Raw genomic sequence first — 17145 nt, forward strand, 5'->3', positions numbered from 1 at the left:
CCACGGCACCGGCCAATAATGTTAATTATTAATGTTAGTTTCTTCTCAGTGTTTCAGTCATGAAAGATTTTATCAATTTAGATTCTTGAAAATCAAGTCCTTAAATTTTAGTAAACTGTCATTTTTCTTCTGTTTTACATCCCAATGGTCTTTTCAACTGCCTTATGCCGAAAGCCTCACGGAGATGTCTGTGAGCAGCATGTCTTCAGCGGGCTCTGCTGTGGCTTCCGCCGTTCCCTCAACACGACCCCGCCACCAGAAATCCATGTCCACTTCTGGCCATCCTATTAAAGTCACACTGCCAACCATTAAAGACGGTTCTGAAGCTTACCGGCCTGGGTAATGTGTTGGCTCCAGTTCATTAAGAAACATAGCACCATATGAATATACGTGAGAGTCACCATCACAATTAAGAGTTTTCTGAAAAGTTTCATTTATAGCAAAGGACAAGTGGAATTGTACCATACACTTTCTGTGTACTTAACAAATGTTGCCTATACCAAATCATTTTCCAGAGGATTTTATCTTCAATCCACCCATAAAGTCAAATATGACTGCCTAATTTGTCATTTCAGTAAATTGAATATTTTATAATTTAAACATAAAAAATAAAAGATTACGCATTGAGATGTCTGAGTGATCATCTTGACTCCTGCAAGTGACTTCTTAATAAAACTGGTCTTACGTTTTTGTACCAGTGAAGCCAATAAACTCAGCCTTTGAAGTGAAAAATTATATGACTGCTTTTCTAGTATTTGTCTATTTTAGGATTTCTTAAATTGAGGACATCTGAACATTTTAACCTCTTTGACAATGGGGTTTGTTAGTCATATTGTCGGTACGATGTAGTGTTGTACTATCACTAAGGTCTAAATTTGAAATAGGAAATGAATTTATTCAAAGTCTTTTTGATCAAAGTAAAATACATGGGTCACATTGCTGTGTGGTGTAGAATAGCAAAAAAACATATATTATACAACACTCATTTGGCATTCCTGATTCTAAAAAGTATTTATCTTTGTGTCCAATTTTTAGTGACCCAATTTTTACAAGACATTTCATTTCAAAGTGAAATTCTATTCGTACACAATTATGTGGTAAATACAATTAATCCATCACCTTTCTAATGTAAGCAAATAAGTAAAACAGAGCTAAACAAAGTAGTCATGGCCATTTTTTCTAGTTTTCACTGTGAGTGAAAGCTTTCCCCATCATTATCCTGAATATCATATCTTTATTTGTCCCAGCAGTACTACCCAGAGAGTGCCTGCTGCTTCCCCATCTGCTCACAGCATCAGTGCTGCCACCCCAGACCGGACCCGTTTTCCCCGAGGGAGCTCCAGCAGAAGTACTTTCCATGGCGAACAGCTCCGAGAGCGGCGCAGCGCTGCTTATAATGGGCCACCTGCCTCCCCATCCCATGAAACAGGTGCATTCTCACATGCCAGAAGGGGGACATCAACTGGTATAATCAGCAAAATCACGTCCAAATTCGTTCGCAGGTCAGTACCAATGTACAAAAATGTGTTTTGTTTCTTCTAAGAATTATACAGGAAACTTGAATTTGTATTTTTGAATCTTTTAAGTAATTTTCTAAAATAATTCTGTGACATTTCACTAGAGCTCTGCTTTTATACAAAATCTAGGAAGATATAAAATCCTTTCACTTAAGAGAGAGAAAAAAATGCTACTGAAAATTTTAAAATTCTATAAAATAGAATGGAAGGAATAAAAACTTGACATCAAAAGTATGTTTTAACAGAACATTTATCTATACAGGTTGAGCATGCCTAATCCAAAAATCCAAAGTCCAGAATCCTCTGAAATCTGAAAATTTTTGAGTACCAACACAGTATTCAAAAATTCAGATTTTAAAGCATTTAAGACTCTAAAAAAATCAGAAACACTTTTTGTCCCAAGCATTTCAGATAAGGGATACCAAATTGTCATTTAAAAACCTTGATTTAGAGAAAGGAATTAAATATTATTTTACATGTGGCCTTCGAGTAACATATTATCTTAAAATCCTTTTAAGTTGTTCACAAATAATAAATGTAATTTACCTTAATTCATTATTGTATGAAAAGTCTACATACTGGAATCACATAGATTATCTTAACATTAAAACTAGTAACACAAAATGAATACATGTGTAATAAACTTCTATTAAATAATATATACATGTATAATGCACATTGATTATACAAGTTGCTGAACACAATGCAGGCTGATGTAAATTTGACCTATTACCATGTCCACTGAATGCTGTAATTTAAGCCCTGTTACAAACAAAGGAGTGTTCTGGGTACAGAACAGGATAAAAGATGAACAAGATGGCATCTGTGCCCTCAGGATTGCTACAGTCTTGGAGGAAGCAGGTGTGTAAACAGCTGGCCCTGACAGAAAGCAGAACATGGGCTAAAAATTAAGTATGGGCAACATGCTAAGAGTCCAGAGGAAGGCACAATTGTTTCTGCCTAGGGAGGAAGTTAAGGCTCTGTACAATAGTCATTTGAGCTGAGCCTTAAATGATGAGTAAGAAATGATTATACTCATTTTAGGGAATAGTAATTCAAAACACTTAATTTTCAGTGTTATTAGTGTTCAAGGACTGTGATAAGTAGATAGAGAAAACAAGAGCCACAGCTTTAGTTTCTTGCCTTGTCATAGAGTTATTTATTGACTCAGTTTGCTCAGGATCACACAGCTAAATTTGTAAACCTTAAATCCTCAAAGGCTGCATCAGTTCCTGACTGTGTCAGCCAATGGTCTTATACCGTGTGGACAGTTAGCTTGTGGCACCGCTGATAGAAAAAGTCTTAGGAACTCACCAGCATTGATGGCATAAAAGTTGGATGGTAATGTTAGCTGACCATCAACAGGGTCAGGTCATCAGCAATTTCTGCTTTTAGAATGTGGCTGACTATTCAAGGCCATTTTTAAAAGCCAGTATGTTCTTGTAGTCAAGCCAGGACACATTTTTAGGTAAAGAAAGGTAGGTTTTGAGTTTAATGCAAAATTACTAGTTATGCATTAAACTGTTAACCTTGCAGTAAAAATTTAGATTCTAAGATTCTAGAGGAAATGTATTCAAGAGTATTCTGAATAAGAAGTCAAGAGACAGGTGATAGTAGTTTAGTCTAGCAGTTAAGATCCCCTCATTGTACATTGGAGTGCCTTGGTCCAGCTTGCCACCATTGCAGACTCTGGAAGGTTGCAGTGATGGCTTCAGTAATTAGTTCCTGTGTCCCATGTGGGAAACCTGGAATGAGTTCTTGGCTCCTAGCTCCTGCTCAGGACCAGCCCCAGGCGTTACAGGAATCTAGGGAATGAACCAAAGGATAGAAGTGCGCTCTGTCTCTCACTCGCTCTCTCTCACTCACTCACTTTCACTCTGTTATTCTTTGTCTACCTCTCAAATAAATACATAAAATAATTTTTAACAAGTCAAGACAGAATGTCAGAGTCAGAAATGGCTTTGAGATGGTCTGTTGGGAATTTCTGATAAGGGATTGCCATATAATCATTTAACAAGTACTTTTTGCCAATGCTGTTGATACAGCAGCACATGACACTGATAGGGCTCCTGCTTTCCTGAAAGCAACTTCTCTTGCAGTAGTCCACACAGTCACTTGGCTCTAGTTTTTCTTATATGTCACAAACTAGCTATTCCTCCTGTGGCTCCTTTGCTGGTTCTTTCCTTGTTCTCCTACATCTCCTCCCCCCCCCCAACCTCTGAATGTCGGGGTGCCCCACGGCTCAGTGTTTGAACACATTCTCTTCTCTGGTTTTTCTTGCTCTCTTGGTGACCTCATTGAGGCTCATGACATTAAATTCCATCGTACATTTACAGCTCCCAAATGTGTATCTTTAGTCCCTTCTGAACTACAGACCAATATACTCACTTCCCTACTCAGCCTCTCAGTTGGATGGCTAATACACCCAAACAGACCATGTCTGAAACTCAACTCCCAATCCTTTTCCCCCCTCATTGTTCACCAGTTTGGGAAACAAATGCCATCCTGCTCAGACCATGAGCCTTGGAGTTATCCTTGGTGCCCCTTTTTCTCATATCAAATTCATTAGCAAGTTGTTGGCTCCAGTTTCACAGTATTTCTGGAATGTAGCTGTTTCTGTCCCTCCTACCATTGCCTTCATTATGTGAATTAGTCTTTGACCTTGACCTCCTAATAAATCTCCAAGCTTCTACCCTTGTTCTAGTATTCAGTTTTCAGCAAAGTGAATCTGACTGTGGCACTCCTTTACCTAAGTCAAAACTCGCCCCATGGCCTGTCAGGCCTTATGTAGTCTGGCCACCCATTTCTACCTGTTCCCCGAATCTCAACTGCCACACATGCACCTGGCTGGCCTCAAGCACACCAAGCACACAAAGCACACCTGGCCCAGGAGATGCACTCACTCTTCTTTCTGCCTACAGTCCTCTGCCCTGGGTATCTGTATGCCTCACTTCTTCTGCACCCTGCCTTATTATTTTTATTTATAGCTCATTTACAAAGGAGGAATAACCTGTATCTAGGCTCAGCCAAGTAGATATAACTGTATGTAACATATGCATTTCTTAAGTTTTAAGTGTGAGAGAACCAGGCTACGCTGCATGTGCTGGTACAGCCACCTGTACCTTCCATGTCCCCATCTGCCTCCCACCACAGCTTCTTAAAGTAGACGTACTGAGCTGTACAATTGCCAAGAAACAGAAATTTTGCATTGTTCCCACTGGCATCCTGGTAGACAGGAACAGGGTATGGGTCAGTTGCTATTCCAACTCATTATAGCAGAGAAAGTAGATCTAAGGAACATTGCATAAGCGTCTAATGCTTAAGTTCCACAATAATGGAATAGGTATCTGCTTACAGTGAGTTATAGGGCACAATGAAATCAGACAGATTTTGTTACAGTGAGACATCTCTTCCCATCAAAGGAATTTTATGTAAGCTGCAGGAGCAAGAGCATTACTATTTTTCTTGCCAGATTTGGTGGACTGCCCTTTTGCATGGTTTCTCAGTATGTCCACATGTAACTGAAAATGGCCATTTCACTCAGAACCTGCTCAAAAATCTTTTATTTATTTCAGTGGACTATAACAAACATAAGTTTGTATGGATGGCATTGAATTTTTATTTTCTCAATGAAAATGCTAGTTATTAAAAATAGAAATTTAAGAAACCCCATTGGATATGAGAATATATTTTATTATATTTTATAATTCAGATAGAAAAATGTTTTTTACAAAATATGTTTGTGCAATGGTAAGTGTTTGACCCAGCTGTTAAGGTGCTGCTTAGGATGTTTTCATCCCATATCAGAGTGCCTGGCTTTGAGTCCTGGCTCTACTTCATTTCCAGCTTCCTGCTTATCTGTACTCCTGGAAGCAGTGGCTCAAGTAGTTGGGTCTCTCCTCATGGGACCTAGATTGTGATCTTGGCTCCTGACTTCAGCCTGACACAGCTCCATCTGTTGTAGGCATTTAGGAAGTAAACCAGCATTTGGAAGATCTCATTCTCTGTGTCTGTCTGTCTCTCTTTCTCTCTCTCTCTCTTTCTCTGTCTCTCTCTCTGCGCCTTTCAAATAAAAATGAAATAAGACTTCTTAAAATATATGTTTGTCCCTGATGGTTAATGACCTTGAGAGGGATGAGGCACTCATATTTTTAATAACAATTTAAAGTTTTAAAACTTGGTGTGCAGATGTGTTTTATTAATTTGGGGTATGGGAGAGTGGCACAGATTTTATTCCAGTTGCATTCCTTTTATATAAAAATAATATAAATGTCTTGGAATGTTTAAAACATTAAGATAGTACTAACTTAAATGTTCAAGTTGGTGATTTCCCCTAACTATTCAATAGTATTTTGTTCTCTATCACAAGCTTTCTCTGAATATATCTTCACTGATTTGTAACTTGATATTCTTATGAAGATATTTAATTACCTTTGAAAATCACAGAGTGGTTAAAATGTTGGTAGACTTCAAAAATATTAATTACATTAAACACAATCACAATTAGTAGTGTTTCCTGGTTTTATTTTACAGGTGGATGTCCAGGTAAGATCAGTGTTTTTATATAAGACTGAATCTATTTTAGACTCACCAACTTCAATAGGCTGTTGATTTGCTCTGATATTTTATCATGTGCATGAATTGTTAACATAACTTTTGAAATAAGTTAATTGCTTCTTTAAAAATTGGTACTTAATTTTGAAGTACGAATGTGTTGAGCTGTATTTCAAACTACAAGGTTAATTTATATATTTTCTAAATTGAGCGACTACTAGAATTCTATGTAATAATTATGAAGTTGAACCTTGCTGTTTATAGTTATTAAACAGTTTTTACTTTAGATTGAACTAAACTAAACCAAAAGGTAAATTATGGCTTTAAAGTCATGGCTGGGAATTGGAAGATCCTGTTAAGAAAAAATCTTAAACGTTCACCTGATATCTTCTCTTCATACCCAGTAGACGCTCAATAAATGTCAGTTATGTGTGGTGATGAAACCTAAGCAACAGTAGTAGGCCACCTAGTAATAGAAAACTGTCGTGGTAGAAGTTTGCTCAACAAGTTAATTTTAAAATCATTTTAGACGTAGGTTTTCTTGATATATTTTCATCTTTATCATTAAATCTCAACCTTCACTTTGTTTTGAGGGATCCAAGTGAAGGCGAAGCCAGTGGCAGAACCGACACCTCAAGGTGAGGAGCCACTAGTGACACTTCGCTGCTAGGCCCCTGTGTATGGAAACATGCTTTTCGAAATACTTACAGCACTTAATAATCATGAATAGAACTAATAAATAGATAGTATGTATATTTTAAATTTTTTCTTGGGGTGGGCTTTTCTAATGTTGCCTAGCATTTAATTCAATTTAAGTTAATCAACTTGAAGTTTGTGTTTTCCAAACATTATTTTTATTTGTATACATGGTAAAGAAATAACTTTTCTGTTCTATAAAATGTCATAGCAGAATAATTAATGGATTAAAGTGCATTGATCTTTTTCTCACTAAAGTGATGTAACTAAAATTAGTCTGTGTCACATAGCACAAATGACACAGAATGGAGGAAATGACATAGCAGGAATATTTGATGTTAGTAATGTGTTTTAGGTGAGTATTCAGTGTTAGACCACATTTAAAACCTCTGTCCTACCGCGATTTATGTGTGTATGTGTTTTACATTCAATACTAGTTGAATATTAATTCAGCTGTGGGTCTTAAACCGGAGCTGAAACAGAACACATGGAGGAACTGGTGAAGACGGTGCTGGCCCTCGTGCCAGGGATTCTAATTGAACAGAGCAGGAGGGGTGGGGCTGCCTCAACAAGTTCCCAGGTGCTGCTTAGGCTGCTGGTCCAAGGACTGCATTATGGACCTAGCTGCTCTTTAAAGGGAAAGTTAAGAAATTAAGGCATTAAATTATTTTGAGTGTACACAAGCACTGAAGGATACAGTCTAAATCTCAGAACCATCACGTTCCACATTAAGTTGTTCCACACAGACTCTACTCTAATTTCTACTTTTAAAATTATTTGTAATATAAAACAGAATGAACTTTGGAAAAACTTTATTATGCATAGATGATTATTTCTACAAGTTACGCTATGTTTTTATGAACTATACTATATTTTTGCTTACAAACTATTAATTTTTACAAGCTATACATAGTTTATATATAGTTATAAACTATACTATATGTTTACTCAGAGTAGTTAAAATGTTTCTTTGTAGAGTTAGGTACCTGGCTCACCAAGGTAGGAGGTCAGAGGGAAGTAAACAAATGTTTTGCACTTTCTTCTATCTATTAGATAAACACAGAAGACTTCAGCCTTTAGCCCTTTCCTTACTTAGTCTTCATTTTTGAGCCCCCCTTGCTTCTCATCCTATGTTCCACTAAATTTCCCTCTAAGATACGTAATATCATGTAGTGCTACAAGTGGCCACCAACATTGCAGTTATTCTGTGTGCATCTTTATCCTTTTTATAACTGCATACATTTATTAATACTATAAGGATTTAATAACTGATATTTTATAAATGTTTACAAAGCACATTTCACAATTCCTTTTGTTTGGTTGCAATTGGGTTTGGTTTTCTTTTGTGCATTTGAGCAGACTTATTGAACACCTACTATCTTCAAGGTACTTGCTGTTGATCTAATCCTTATAACAACCAAGTGGAAAATATCTATTTTACAAATGAAGAAATAGCAAGGAATATTGGTGGGACCAAATCAGTTCTAATGTGTTTCTGTCATTTCAGAGCGACATTATGGTACAGTGGTTAGACGCACAGGTCTCAAACTAGATAGAGCATGAGTTTGAGCTGTGTTCTGCCACCTTCCTCACTGTGACTTTGAAAAAGCAACTTCAGTTCTTTGTGCCTGTGTTTCTGCATCCAAATCGCTTTGTAGGATTGTTGCCAGGAGTAAATGAGTAAATAATGTGTGGTAGGCACTTTGAGTGGTTCCTACACCTACTAAAGTACTCAATAAATGTTAGCTATTACTCTGTTAGTATCAGCATTAACTTTATCAGGTGGTGATGCCTATGAGATACCTGTACATAAACATCTTATATCTGTCTCCTATCCTAAGGTGAAATAGAATGAAAACTAGGCTTTGGAATAAGACCTCTGATTTCTAGTGTGCACTTTTCAACTCATTATCTCTGTGACCTTATAAAACTAAATTTCCTAGCCATCAGCTCTGTTCTTAAAATAAATGCTTGATCAAGTGATCTCTCAGGTCCCTTCCAGCTCTAGCATGCCGATTCTGTCCTGAGGGCTACACATCTGATAAATGACTCAGTTTGAGTCTGCAGACCCAAAGAGGCCTGTGATCCAATGGCTTAGATGCAGTGAGCAAAAAGAGGAAAATAGAGAAAGCAGTGAAATAAATGCTTTTCTTACCTATTTAACAGTTTTTGAAAATTTCTTTTTTCTAACTCTTCCTTTAGTTTCTCGGGTGTGCATAGTTTGCAGAGCTTTGTAGGCTCAGATACCTAGGAATGAGGGGGATGAACTTCATAAATTGTAGTTCATGTATGTAACTGTGTACACAAATACATCATAGTGTAGTATTAACAGAAAATTCATATGTGTTTTGATATAAGTATGTGAGAGTACTGCAAAAAGTTTGTGGTAAATGGGATTAAAAGATAGGCTTATTTTGGTTCAGAATGAAATCCATGCATGTGAAGAGCCTTCAAAAAGTGCATGGAAAATTTAGATCATGGAAAAACTATGCATGGACTTCAATTTTTTTGCACCAAAACAAACTTATCTTTTAATTCCATTTTTCTGTGAGCTTTCTGAAGTACGCTAATATAATTACTTATTTAAACTCAGATAAATGAAATAGGTTAATAAATTAAAATTGCAATATCTAACTATTTAGATGATTGCTTTATAATTTAATTATGGGGTATTCTCTGTCATGAATAATCTATTAATTGAAATTTTCTGTGATCATTTTAAGTAGGTTTTCTGGCTCTATATTATGGGTGGGTTGGTTACTTACATAATCAAAGTTTATTCAGTTGATTCCTTTAACAAATGTCTGTTAATTGTCCGCTTGCAATGTATCAGTGAATAAAATAGACAAAACTCCTTGGCTTCCTAGCACTTGCAATCTAGCAATAAATTCAGATAATAAATAATAATCCTAATAAATGTGTTAGCTAATCTATTAGACTATAAGAAGTGCTACAGAGAAAAATTAGAGCAGGGTAAAAAGGGTTGACAATGCTAGGGTAGGAGTAGGGTGGTCAGGGAAGGCCTCTTGGGAAAAATGAGCAGAGATTTGAAAAAAGTAAGAAAGCCAGCCATACTGCCATCTGAGGGGAAAGTATTCCTGGCAAAGGAAACCACCTGTGCAAAAGCCTGGAGGCATGACCATACCAAGAGTGTCCAATGAGAATTGTATAGGCCAATGTGTCCCACTAACAGTGAGCAAGGAAGAAAATAATACATGACGAGGGGGTAGGAGTTGGAGTGTAGGTCACATGGGGCCTTGTAGGCTGTTTAGAGATGTCTTTAGTAAACTGGGGAAACCATTGGAAGATATGGAAAAGTCTAGTATGATTTGAAACCTCTACACAATTGCAGTATAGCATCCATTCTCAACATGAGCAGGTAAAACTCATTCTCCTGGCCTTTCCAGTCATTAGATTCCTCCTACCAAAATAGGGCAGAGAAAAGAATATTTTTCTTTATATTTCAAATGTGTATTTACAAGCAGAATGTTGGTGATGGTAGTTTGTATGTGTACGTATCTATATGAAGAAAATGGAGACTATGTTTTTATAAACTTGAACAGAGAAATGTGAAAGGAACTGGAAAAACTATTTAGTGCTTCACATTCAACTACAAACTTGTTTTAAGTAAATAGACTGTTTTAGATTGAAGATAATAAAAGTCAAAAAGATGGCATCTTAGGGTTTTTACAGCAGCAAGCTAACATAAAACTCTGACTCTGTCTGAGGGTAGTTTGCTAATTGGGTACTTTTTAGTGGGCACTCAGTTATGACCACTTAGATTTTATGTTGTTTTGGTTTCTTTGCTGAATGCAATTTTTGTTTTCATTCTCTCCTTTCACCTTCTTCTTCCAGAAGTACGTCAGGGGAACCAAAAGAAAGAGACAAGGAAGAGGGTAAAGATTCCAAGCCGCGTTCTTTGCGGTTCACATGGAGTATGAAGACCACTAGCTCCATGGACCCTAATGACATGATGAGAGAAATCCGGAAAGTATTAGATGCAAATAACTGTGATTATGAACAGAAAGAGAGGTTTTTGCTTTTCTGTGTCCATGGAGATGCTAGACAAGACAGCCTTGTGCAGTGGGAGATGGAAGTCTGCAAGTTGCCACGGCTGTCACTTAATGGGGTCCGCTTCAAGCGAATATCTGGAACATCTATTGCCTTTAAGAACATTGCGTCCAAAATAGCAAATGAGCTTAAGCTGTAACGAAATCCACATTTACAGGATCAGGGAAGACACATCCGTATAGGAGGTACAGTTTTTGAATGTACTGGTAATGCCTAATGTGGTCCGCCTGTGAATCTCCCTATGTAGAATTTGCCCTTAATGCAATAAGGTTATACATAGTTATGAACTGCAAAATTAAAGTCCGTATGAACTACAATGAATATCTGTAGCGTAAAAAGTAGGTTCACATGTACAGGTAAGTATACTGTGTATTTCTGTTCATTTTCTGTTCATAGAGTTGTATAATAAAACATTGCTTAAAAACTTGTATAGTTGTCTAGATTTCTGCACATACATGTACCCTTGATGCTTTAAGTTGAAATGTTATTCCCTGTTATTGACATTCTAGTGGATTTTTAAAATTCTTACTTCCATCATACAGTTTTGAAAATTGTGTCCAAAATTTAAAGTGCACAAAATTTGTCTTTCCAATTATAGCATGGAGTTTTGGACATTATTTTTAAATCATATTTAATTTTAAACCAGAAGCTGATAACTAGATCAGCTTGATTATATTTCTGCTTATCTTTGCGCTTGTCCTTGTTGTCAGACAAGGTTAAGTTGAGAAGATACAAAATGTTTACAGTGTTGGCACTTAGAATTTTTAAGTACATGAAAATAAATACTAGCTTTGCCATGAGCTAAGAAGTACTAGGGAAAATGTTAAATCTACACCCAGTTTATTTTGAACCTTGAAGTGTTTTCTGACCCACTGCTAATTGTAGCAACAAAATGAAAAAGAATCCGTACTCCATCTGGCTGTTATACCAGAAACTGTCATGTAGGTCTGCTGCCTTTAGAAGACCACAGTGTAACTGCAGAAATATCCGACTATTGGGACTGTTTCATAGCACAAACTCATCTTCTCAGTGTTGGTCAATGCGTCAGTTAAGAAATAATGCCACCTCAGGAATTAACTGGCATTGGGAACATTTGCCTCTCTCTCCACCACGCTCTTCATCCACCCCCCACCACTGTCATATCTGTAAGTACCTAAGAGACGTGTGGGCAAAACATACTATTTATAACAGCATATTATTGATTTACGCTTACAGGGTTGTTCAGTTTTGTTCCCATGTAACTCATGTGTTTTAAATATGTTGCCAGATTTCCTGTATTTATTCTACATTGTTACACCTATAATGTGCAGCTTTGTAATTGGGCATTTGCCTACTTTTCTTTCATAACTAGTGATATATACAATGTAAAACCACTAGTAAAGGTACATTTTAATACTTGTTATTTTATACTGAATTAGCCTTGGAGGTTGACTGTGCAATGTTATTTAAATGTTGTAATTACTGTAATACCAACATATGGGCCCCATCTGCACACTCCTGAGAAATAGAAGGTGTACTCCAAAGTTTCTCAGTTTAAAGAGAAGTAAAGCTGTGATAAGCCTGTCATTCTAGCCTGCGTTAGACAGTTCTGCTGTAGGGGATGTGCCACTCCACGGTGGCTTCCAGGCCAGGATGACTTTTATATTCTGTACTGTACTGTGACGTAGCTTTCTTCTGTAACAGTTCTGTTCTAAAATGAAATGTATTTTTGCCTTAGCAAAGGGTGGTGTTTGGAGAAGAAAAAAAAAGAAACCTGTGTAGCCCCTTTTTAACTGAGTGTTCATTCAAAAAACAAATTGATGCAAATCTTTCTTCACTTTCACTGGTGCACACTGAAAGTTTACTTGAACAGTTCTCATAATAAAGCACTTGTCTTTGCTCTTTATCAGAATGTGAATTAACTGTTTTCAAGTACAAATATGAGAGGGTTCTCTTTGGGGGGGGGGTATTTTATGTGTTCCAAATTTAGATGGCAAGGGGCGGAAGCTATGTAGGTTTTCAGAATGTCATTATGCCAAGAAATTTTCATCTTTTTATAGGAATTCCTGTCATTGAAATACTTTTTAAAAAAATAAACTTCACGCCTCTTCCAAGGTGGAAATTGATTTTTTTTTTTACATTTTTTACTCTGGCCAACTCTTCTGTGCTTGTGGAAAGGACCCTTCCTTTCAGTATTTTTTACAAATTAAAGGTAAAACTGTATATTCTTGCTAGGTTTTATGTGTTCATGACATCATAAATTTTTTCTGAAGATTCAGAGGAACTTTACAAAATGTTTGCGTAAGTAAATATCAGTTTATGTTCACTCATCACGTGATAGCAGGATTTCCTTGACTTCTGTTGAATATTACTTGATATGAAATCACATATATTAAATTCATTTTTTATAGAAACTGATGCACAGTATTTTATTTGATAAATACTCAAATGTGAATAAACTCTAGAACATTCCCAGTAATCCTCAGTAATCCTCTCTAAAATAGAATCTGATTTAGAGCCCAAGTGGCTTTCTTATGAGGCCATTTCCATCAGCAGTACAATTTAACAGCATGGGTGAGCAAAATAACATTTGACAGGCGAAGCACCAGTTTACTTTAAATGAGTGATTGTATCAGACTATGTAGATTAATCAAGATGATCTCTGCCTTCATTTTTAGAAACGTCCATTGAGGTTCCCACCATGTCTTTTTTTTTTTTTTTTTTTTTTGACAGAGTGGACAGCGAGAGAGACAGAGAGAAAGGTCTTCCTTTGCCATTGGTTCACCCTCCAATGGCCACCGCGGCCGTCGCGCTGCAGCCAGCACACCGCACTGATCCAAAGGCAGGAGCCAGGTACTTATCCTGGTCTCCCATGGGGTGCAGGGCCCAAGCACTTGGGCCATCCTCCACTGCACTCCCAGGCCACAGCAGAGAGCTGGCCTGGAAGAGGGGCAACCAGGACAGAATCCGGCGCCCCGACCAGGACTAGAACCCGGTGTGCTGGTGCCGCAAGGTGGAGGATTAGCCTAGTGAGCCGAGGCGCCGGCCTTTTTTCTTTTTTTTTTTTCCCACCATGTCTTAAGAGATATATAATGGTTTGTAAGAGAGAGTCATTAGATGTTATAGAAATCGTAGAAGACTGAGTTCTGTGTGGACACAAAAAGAGGAAGACATTTTAAGGATGGGTAAAATTATGAGCCCAAATAGAAAAGACCTTCCAGATGGAAGGAATGTAAGAGAAAAGTCTTCAAGTTAGTACGGCCTATGTTAGAAATGAACCAAAGATTCTAGGAGGTGGCCAGGTTAACAAAGATTAATTAATCGATTATATAAAGCACCAGTTGACAGCCTCAACTTTGACTTGCTCTATGCTTAGAGGAGAACAATGAGGAGATTTTTTAAACCAAGAAAGTACATAGTAAGTTGGTTGTTAAAGAAGAGTAATTCATTAATTGAACAAGTTTGTTGAGTACAAATTCACATCAGATTCTAAGTTCTGGAGAGAACACAGCAAAAACAAAAACAACTGCTCTAATAGAAATTTATGGACTGGCTTAAGGGATAGAGCCAGGAAGATCTTTTCAGAGGTTCTTGGCAGTAAAACATGTATGAAATAGCATGGATAGGGGTGATCAACTCAGGGCAGAAAAGAACTAAAAGGGATAAATTTGAAACATTTTAAAAGATATATCAATGGAATATCAGTAGGATTTGTTAACTATAAAAAATGTGGCCGGCGCCGCTGCTCACTAGGCTAATCCTCCGCCTTGCGGCGCCGGCACACCGGGTTCTAGTCCCGGTCAGGGCGCCGGATTCTGTCCCGGTTGCCCCTCTTCTAGGCCAGCTCTCTGCTGTGGCCCAGGAGTGCAGTGGAGGATGGCTCAAGTACTTGGGCCCTGCACCCCATGGGAGACCAGGATAAGTACCTGGCTCCTGCCATGGGATCAGCGCGGTGCGCCAGCCGCAGCGCGCTGGCCGCTGTGGCCATTGGAGGGTGAACTAACGGCAAAGGAAGACCTCTCTCTCTCACTGTCCACTCTGCCTGTCAAAAAATAAAATTTAAAAAAAAAAAAACGTATAAACAAGTGAAATGACCCAGCTATCTGTCTTCACGAAATTTCTAGTCTTTGGTGGCAAAGAGAGAGGGAACCCAAGTGAGGGCTGGCTTTCTCCCTGATTAAGAAGTCAGAGCTAAGAGACCAAGAAAGCTAAGACAGCCAGTGCCTGCAGGACAGAGTGCTGGAGAGCTGCAGAGATAAGCACACACTTGAGAAAATGACCTGAGGCCAGAGAAAGAAGTACCTGAAAGTGTTGGGATAATCCTCATGGAAGAGCAGTGCGTGCCATAGCCAGCCCTGGTGAGAAACCTGTCACTCACAGGGCAGTGGGTGTAGTACTCTGAAGAATAGTAATAGAAAGAACAAAGTAGTTCAAGACTAAATGCTGCCTTGGTGCTGCTTACCACAGCAATGTTCAGAAGGTTGTTTTTAAGTTACCTGTTTCCCAGAATGAAGTTCAAGGATATTGACAGGATTACAAAATGTGCATCACCAATCAAGGTGAGAGTCACCATATATAACAACCACTCAAGGTTATCCTGCATACAGATATGCAGAAAAATGTAACTCATAATGATGAGGGAAAAAAGTCAACTGACATTCAGAAATGGCAGAGGAGCTAGAATCACTAGGCAGACATTAAAAACATATGTTTGCAAAGTTAGAGAAAAGACTAAGTATGCTAAGTGGAGCCATGAATGATATAAAAAGCAATTCAGAGGGCTGGCGCTGTGGTGCAGTGGGTTAATGCCCTGGCCTGAAGTGCCAGCATCCCATATGAGCGCCGGTTTGAGCTCCACTTCCAATCCAGCTCTCTGCTATGGCCTGGGAAAGCAGAAGATGCCCCAAGTGCTTGGGCTCCTGCACCCACATTGGAGACCCAGAGGAAGCTCCTGGCTCCTGGCTTTGGATCAGCGCCGTTCCAGCCGTTGCGGCCAATTGGGGAGTGAACCAGAGGATGGAAGACACCTCTGTCTCTGTCTCTCTCTCTCTACCTCTCCTCTCTCTGTGTAACTCTTTCAAATAAAATAAAAATAAATTTTTTAAATAAAAAGCAATTCAGACATCTAAAAATGAAAATTGGAATTTCAGAGAGTGAGCTTGAAAGCAGCGATGGAAAAGACCTAGGAGGAAACAGGAAGAACAGCTTTTTAAAAAGGTGAGCAGTGCGTCAGTGAGCTGTAGGACAACTTCAGACAACACAGTGTATGTGTCTGTAGAGTCCCTGCAGGAGAGTGAAAAGCCAGGTGAGAAAATACAACTGAAAATATAGTGGCCAGAATTTTTCATTATTTGCTAGAAACCATATACCCACAAACCCAAAAGTGCTTATCAAACAACAAAGGAGAAAACCATATGATGTTTTCATATTACAAATTGCTTTTAAGACTAGTAATTAAAAAAAATTCAGCCCCTGGGGGAAGGCAGGGCACGTGTTACACAAGAGGAAATAGGAACAAAGATAAGGATGGCAGCTGACTTCTCAGAAACTATGGAGCCAGGAAAGTATTAAAGAATAAAACTATCAAGCTAGGATTCTATACCCAGGTTAAATATCTTTCCAAACCACTGATGAAATAAACATGTTCAGACACAAAACCTGGAAGAATTTATCACCGGAAGTCTTGTACCACAAGAACATTCAACATTTTAAAGGGGGCCTGGAGTTGTGGGGCAGCAGTTAAGCTGCCACTGGGGACAATGGCATCCCATATGGGTGCTGATTTGAGTCCCAGCTACTCCACTTCCCATCCAGCTCTCTGCTTATCGCCTGAAAAAGCAGAAGACGGTAGGTACTTTGCCACCCATGTGAGAGACCCAGAGGGAGTTCCAGGCTCCTGGCTTGGCCCAACCCTGGCCATTGCAGCTATCTGTGGAGTAAACCAGTGGATGGAAGATATCTTACTGTTGCTCTTTGTCTCTCTCTCTGTAGTTCTGCCTTTTAAATAAATAAAGATTTCTTTTAAATGTTAGAAGAAATTCTCCAAGCAGAGGGAAAAGTATACCAGATGGGAGCCTGCATCTGCAAAAGGATTAAGGAACACTGAAAATAACAACTGTGTTCAGAGCAAAAATAATCTGTGGTAGGATTTGTAATGTGTAAAAAAAAACTTTTGACAACATGCATAAAACCCTGCAAGTTTTTACCATATGTGTTGTGGTTTAATATTGAAGATAGATTATGATGTGTACTATCGACCTTAAAGAAACCACTAAAACCATACTACAGAGTTAATAGCTAATGAGCCAAAAAAGGAGATAAAATGGAA

At 38.2% G+C, this 17145-nt stretch overlaps 1 protein-coding gene across 6 annotated transcripts in view; it reads left to right on the forward strand.

The window, feature by feature from the left end:
- The window catches only part of MARK1 (microtubule affinity regulating kinase 1), a 160198-nt gene extending 147475 nt beyond the window's left edge, over window positions 1–12723 (forward strand). For 3 of the 6 annotated variants that reach the window (XM_008268408.4, XM_089312218.1, XM_089312219.1), the window contains 4 exons: window positions 175–339; window positions 1248–1502; window positions 6665–6709; window positions 10623–12723. In XM_008268408.4, coding sequence (XP_008266630.1) covers window positions 175–339; window positions 1248–1502; window positions 6665–6709; window positions 10623–10977 — 820 coding nt within the window. In that variant the 3' untranslated portion in view covers window positions 10978–12723. The remainder of the gene's footprint in view (window positions 1–174; window positions 340–1247; window positions 1503–6664; window positions 6710–10622) is intronic. The other 3 variants (XM_051820589.3, XM_051820590.3, XM_051820591.3) reach the window with 3 other exon arrangements.
- The last annotated feature ends 4422 nt before the right edge of the window (window positions 12724–17145 follow it).

This window comes from Oryctolagus cuniculus, chromosome 13 (assembly GCF_051225735.1).
Source record: "Oryctolagus cuniculus isolate XC-2025 breed Fujian yellow rabbit chromosome 13, ASM5122573v1, whole genome shotgun sequence".
In the NCBI taxonomy this organism is placed as follows: domain Eukaryota; kingdom Metazoa; phylum Chordata; class Mammalia; order Lagomorpha; family Leporidae; genus Oryctolagus; species Oryctolagus cuniculus.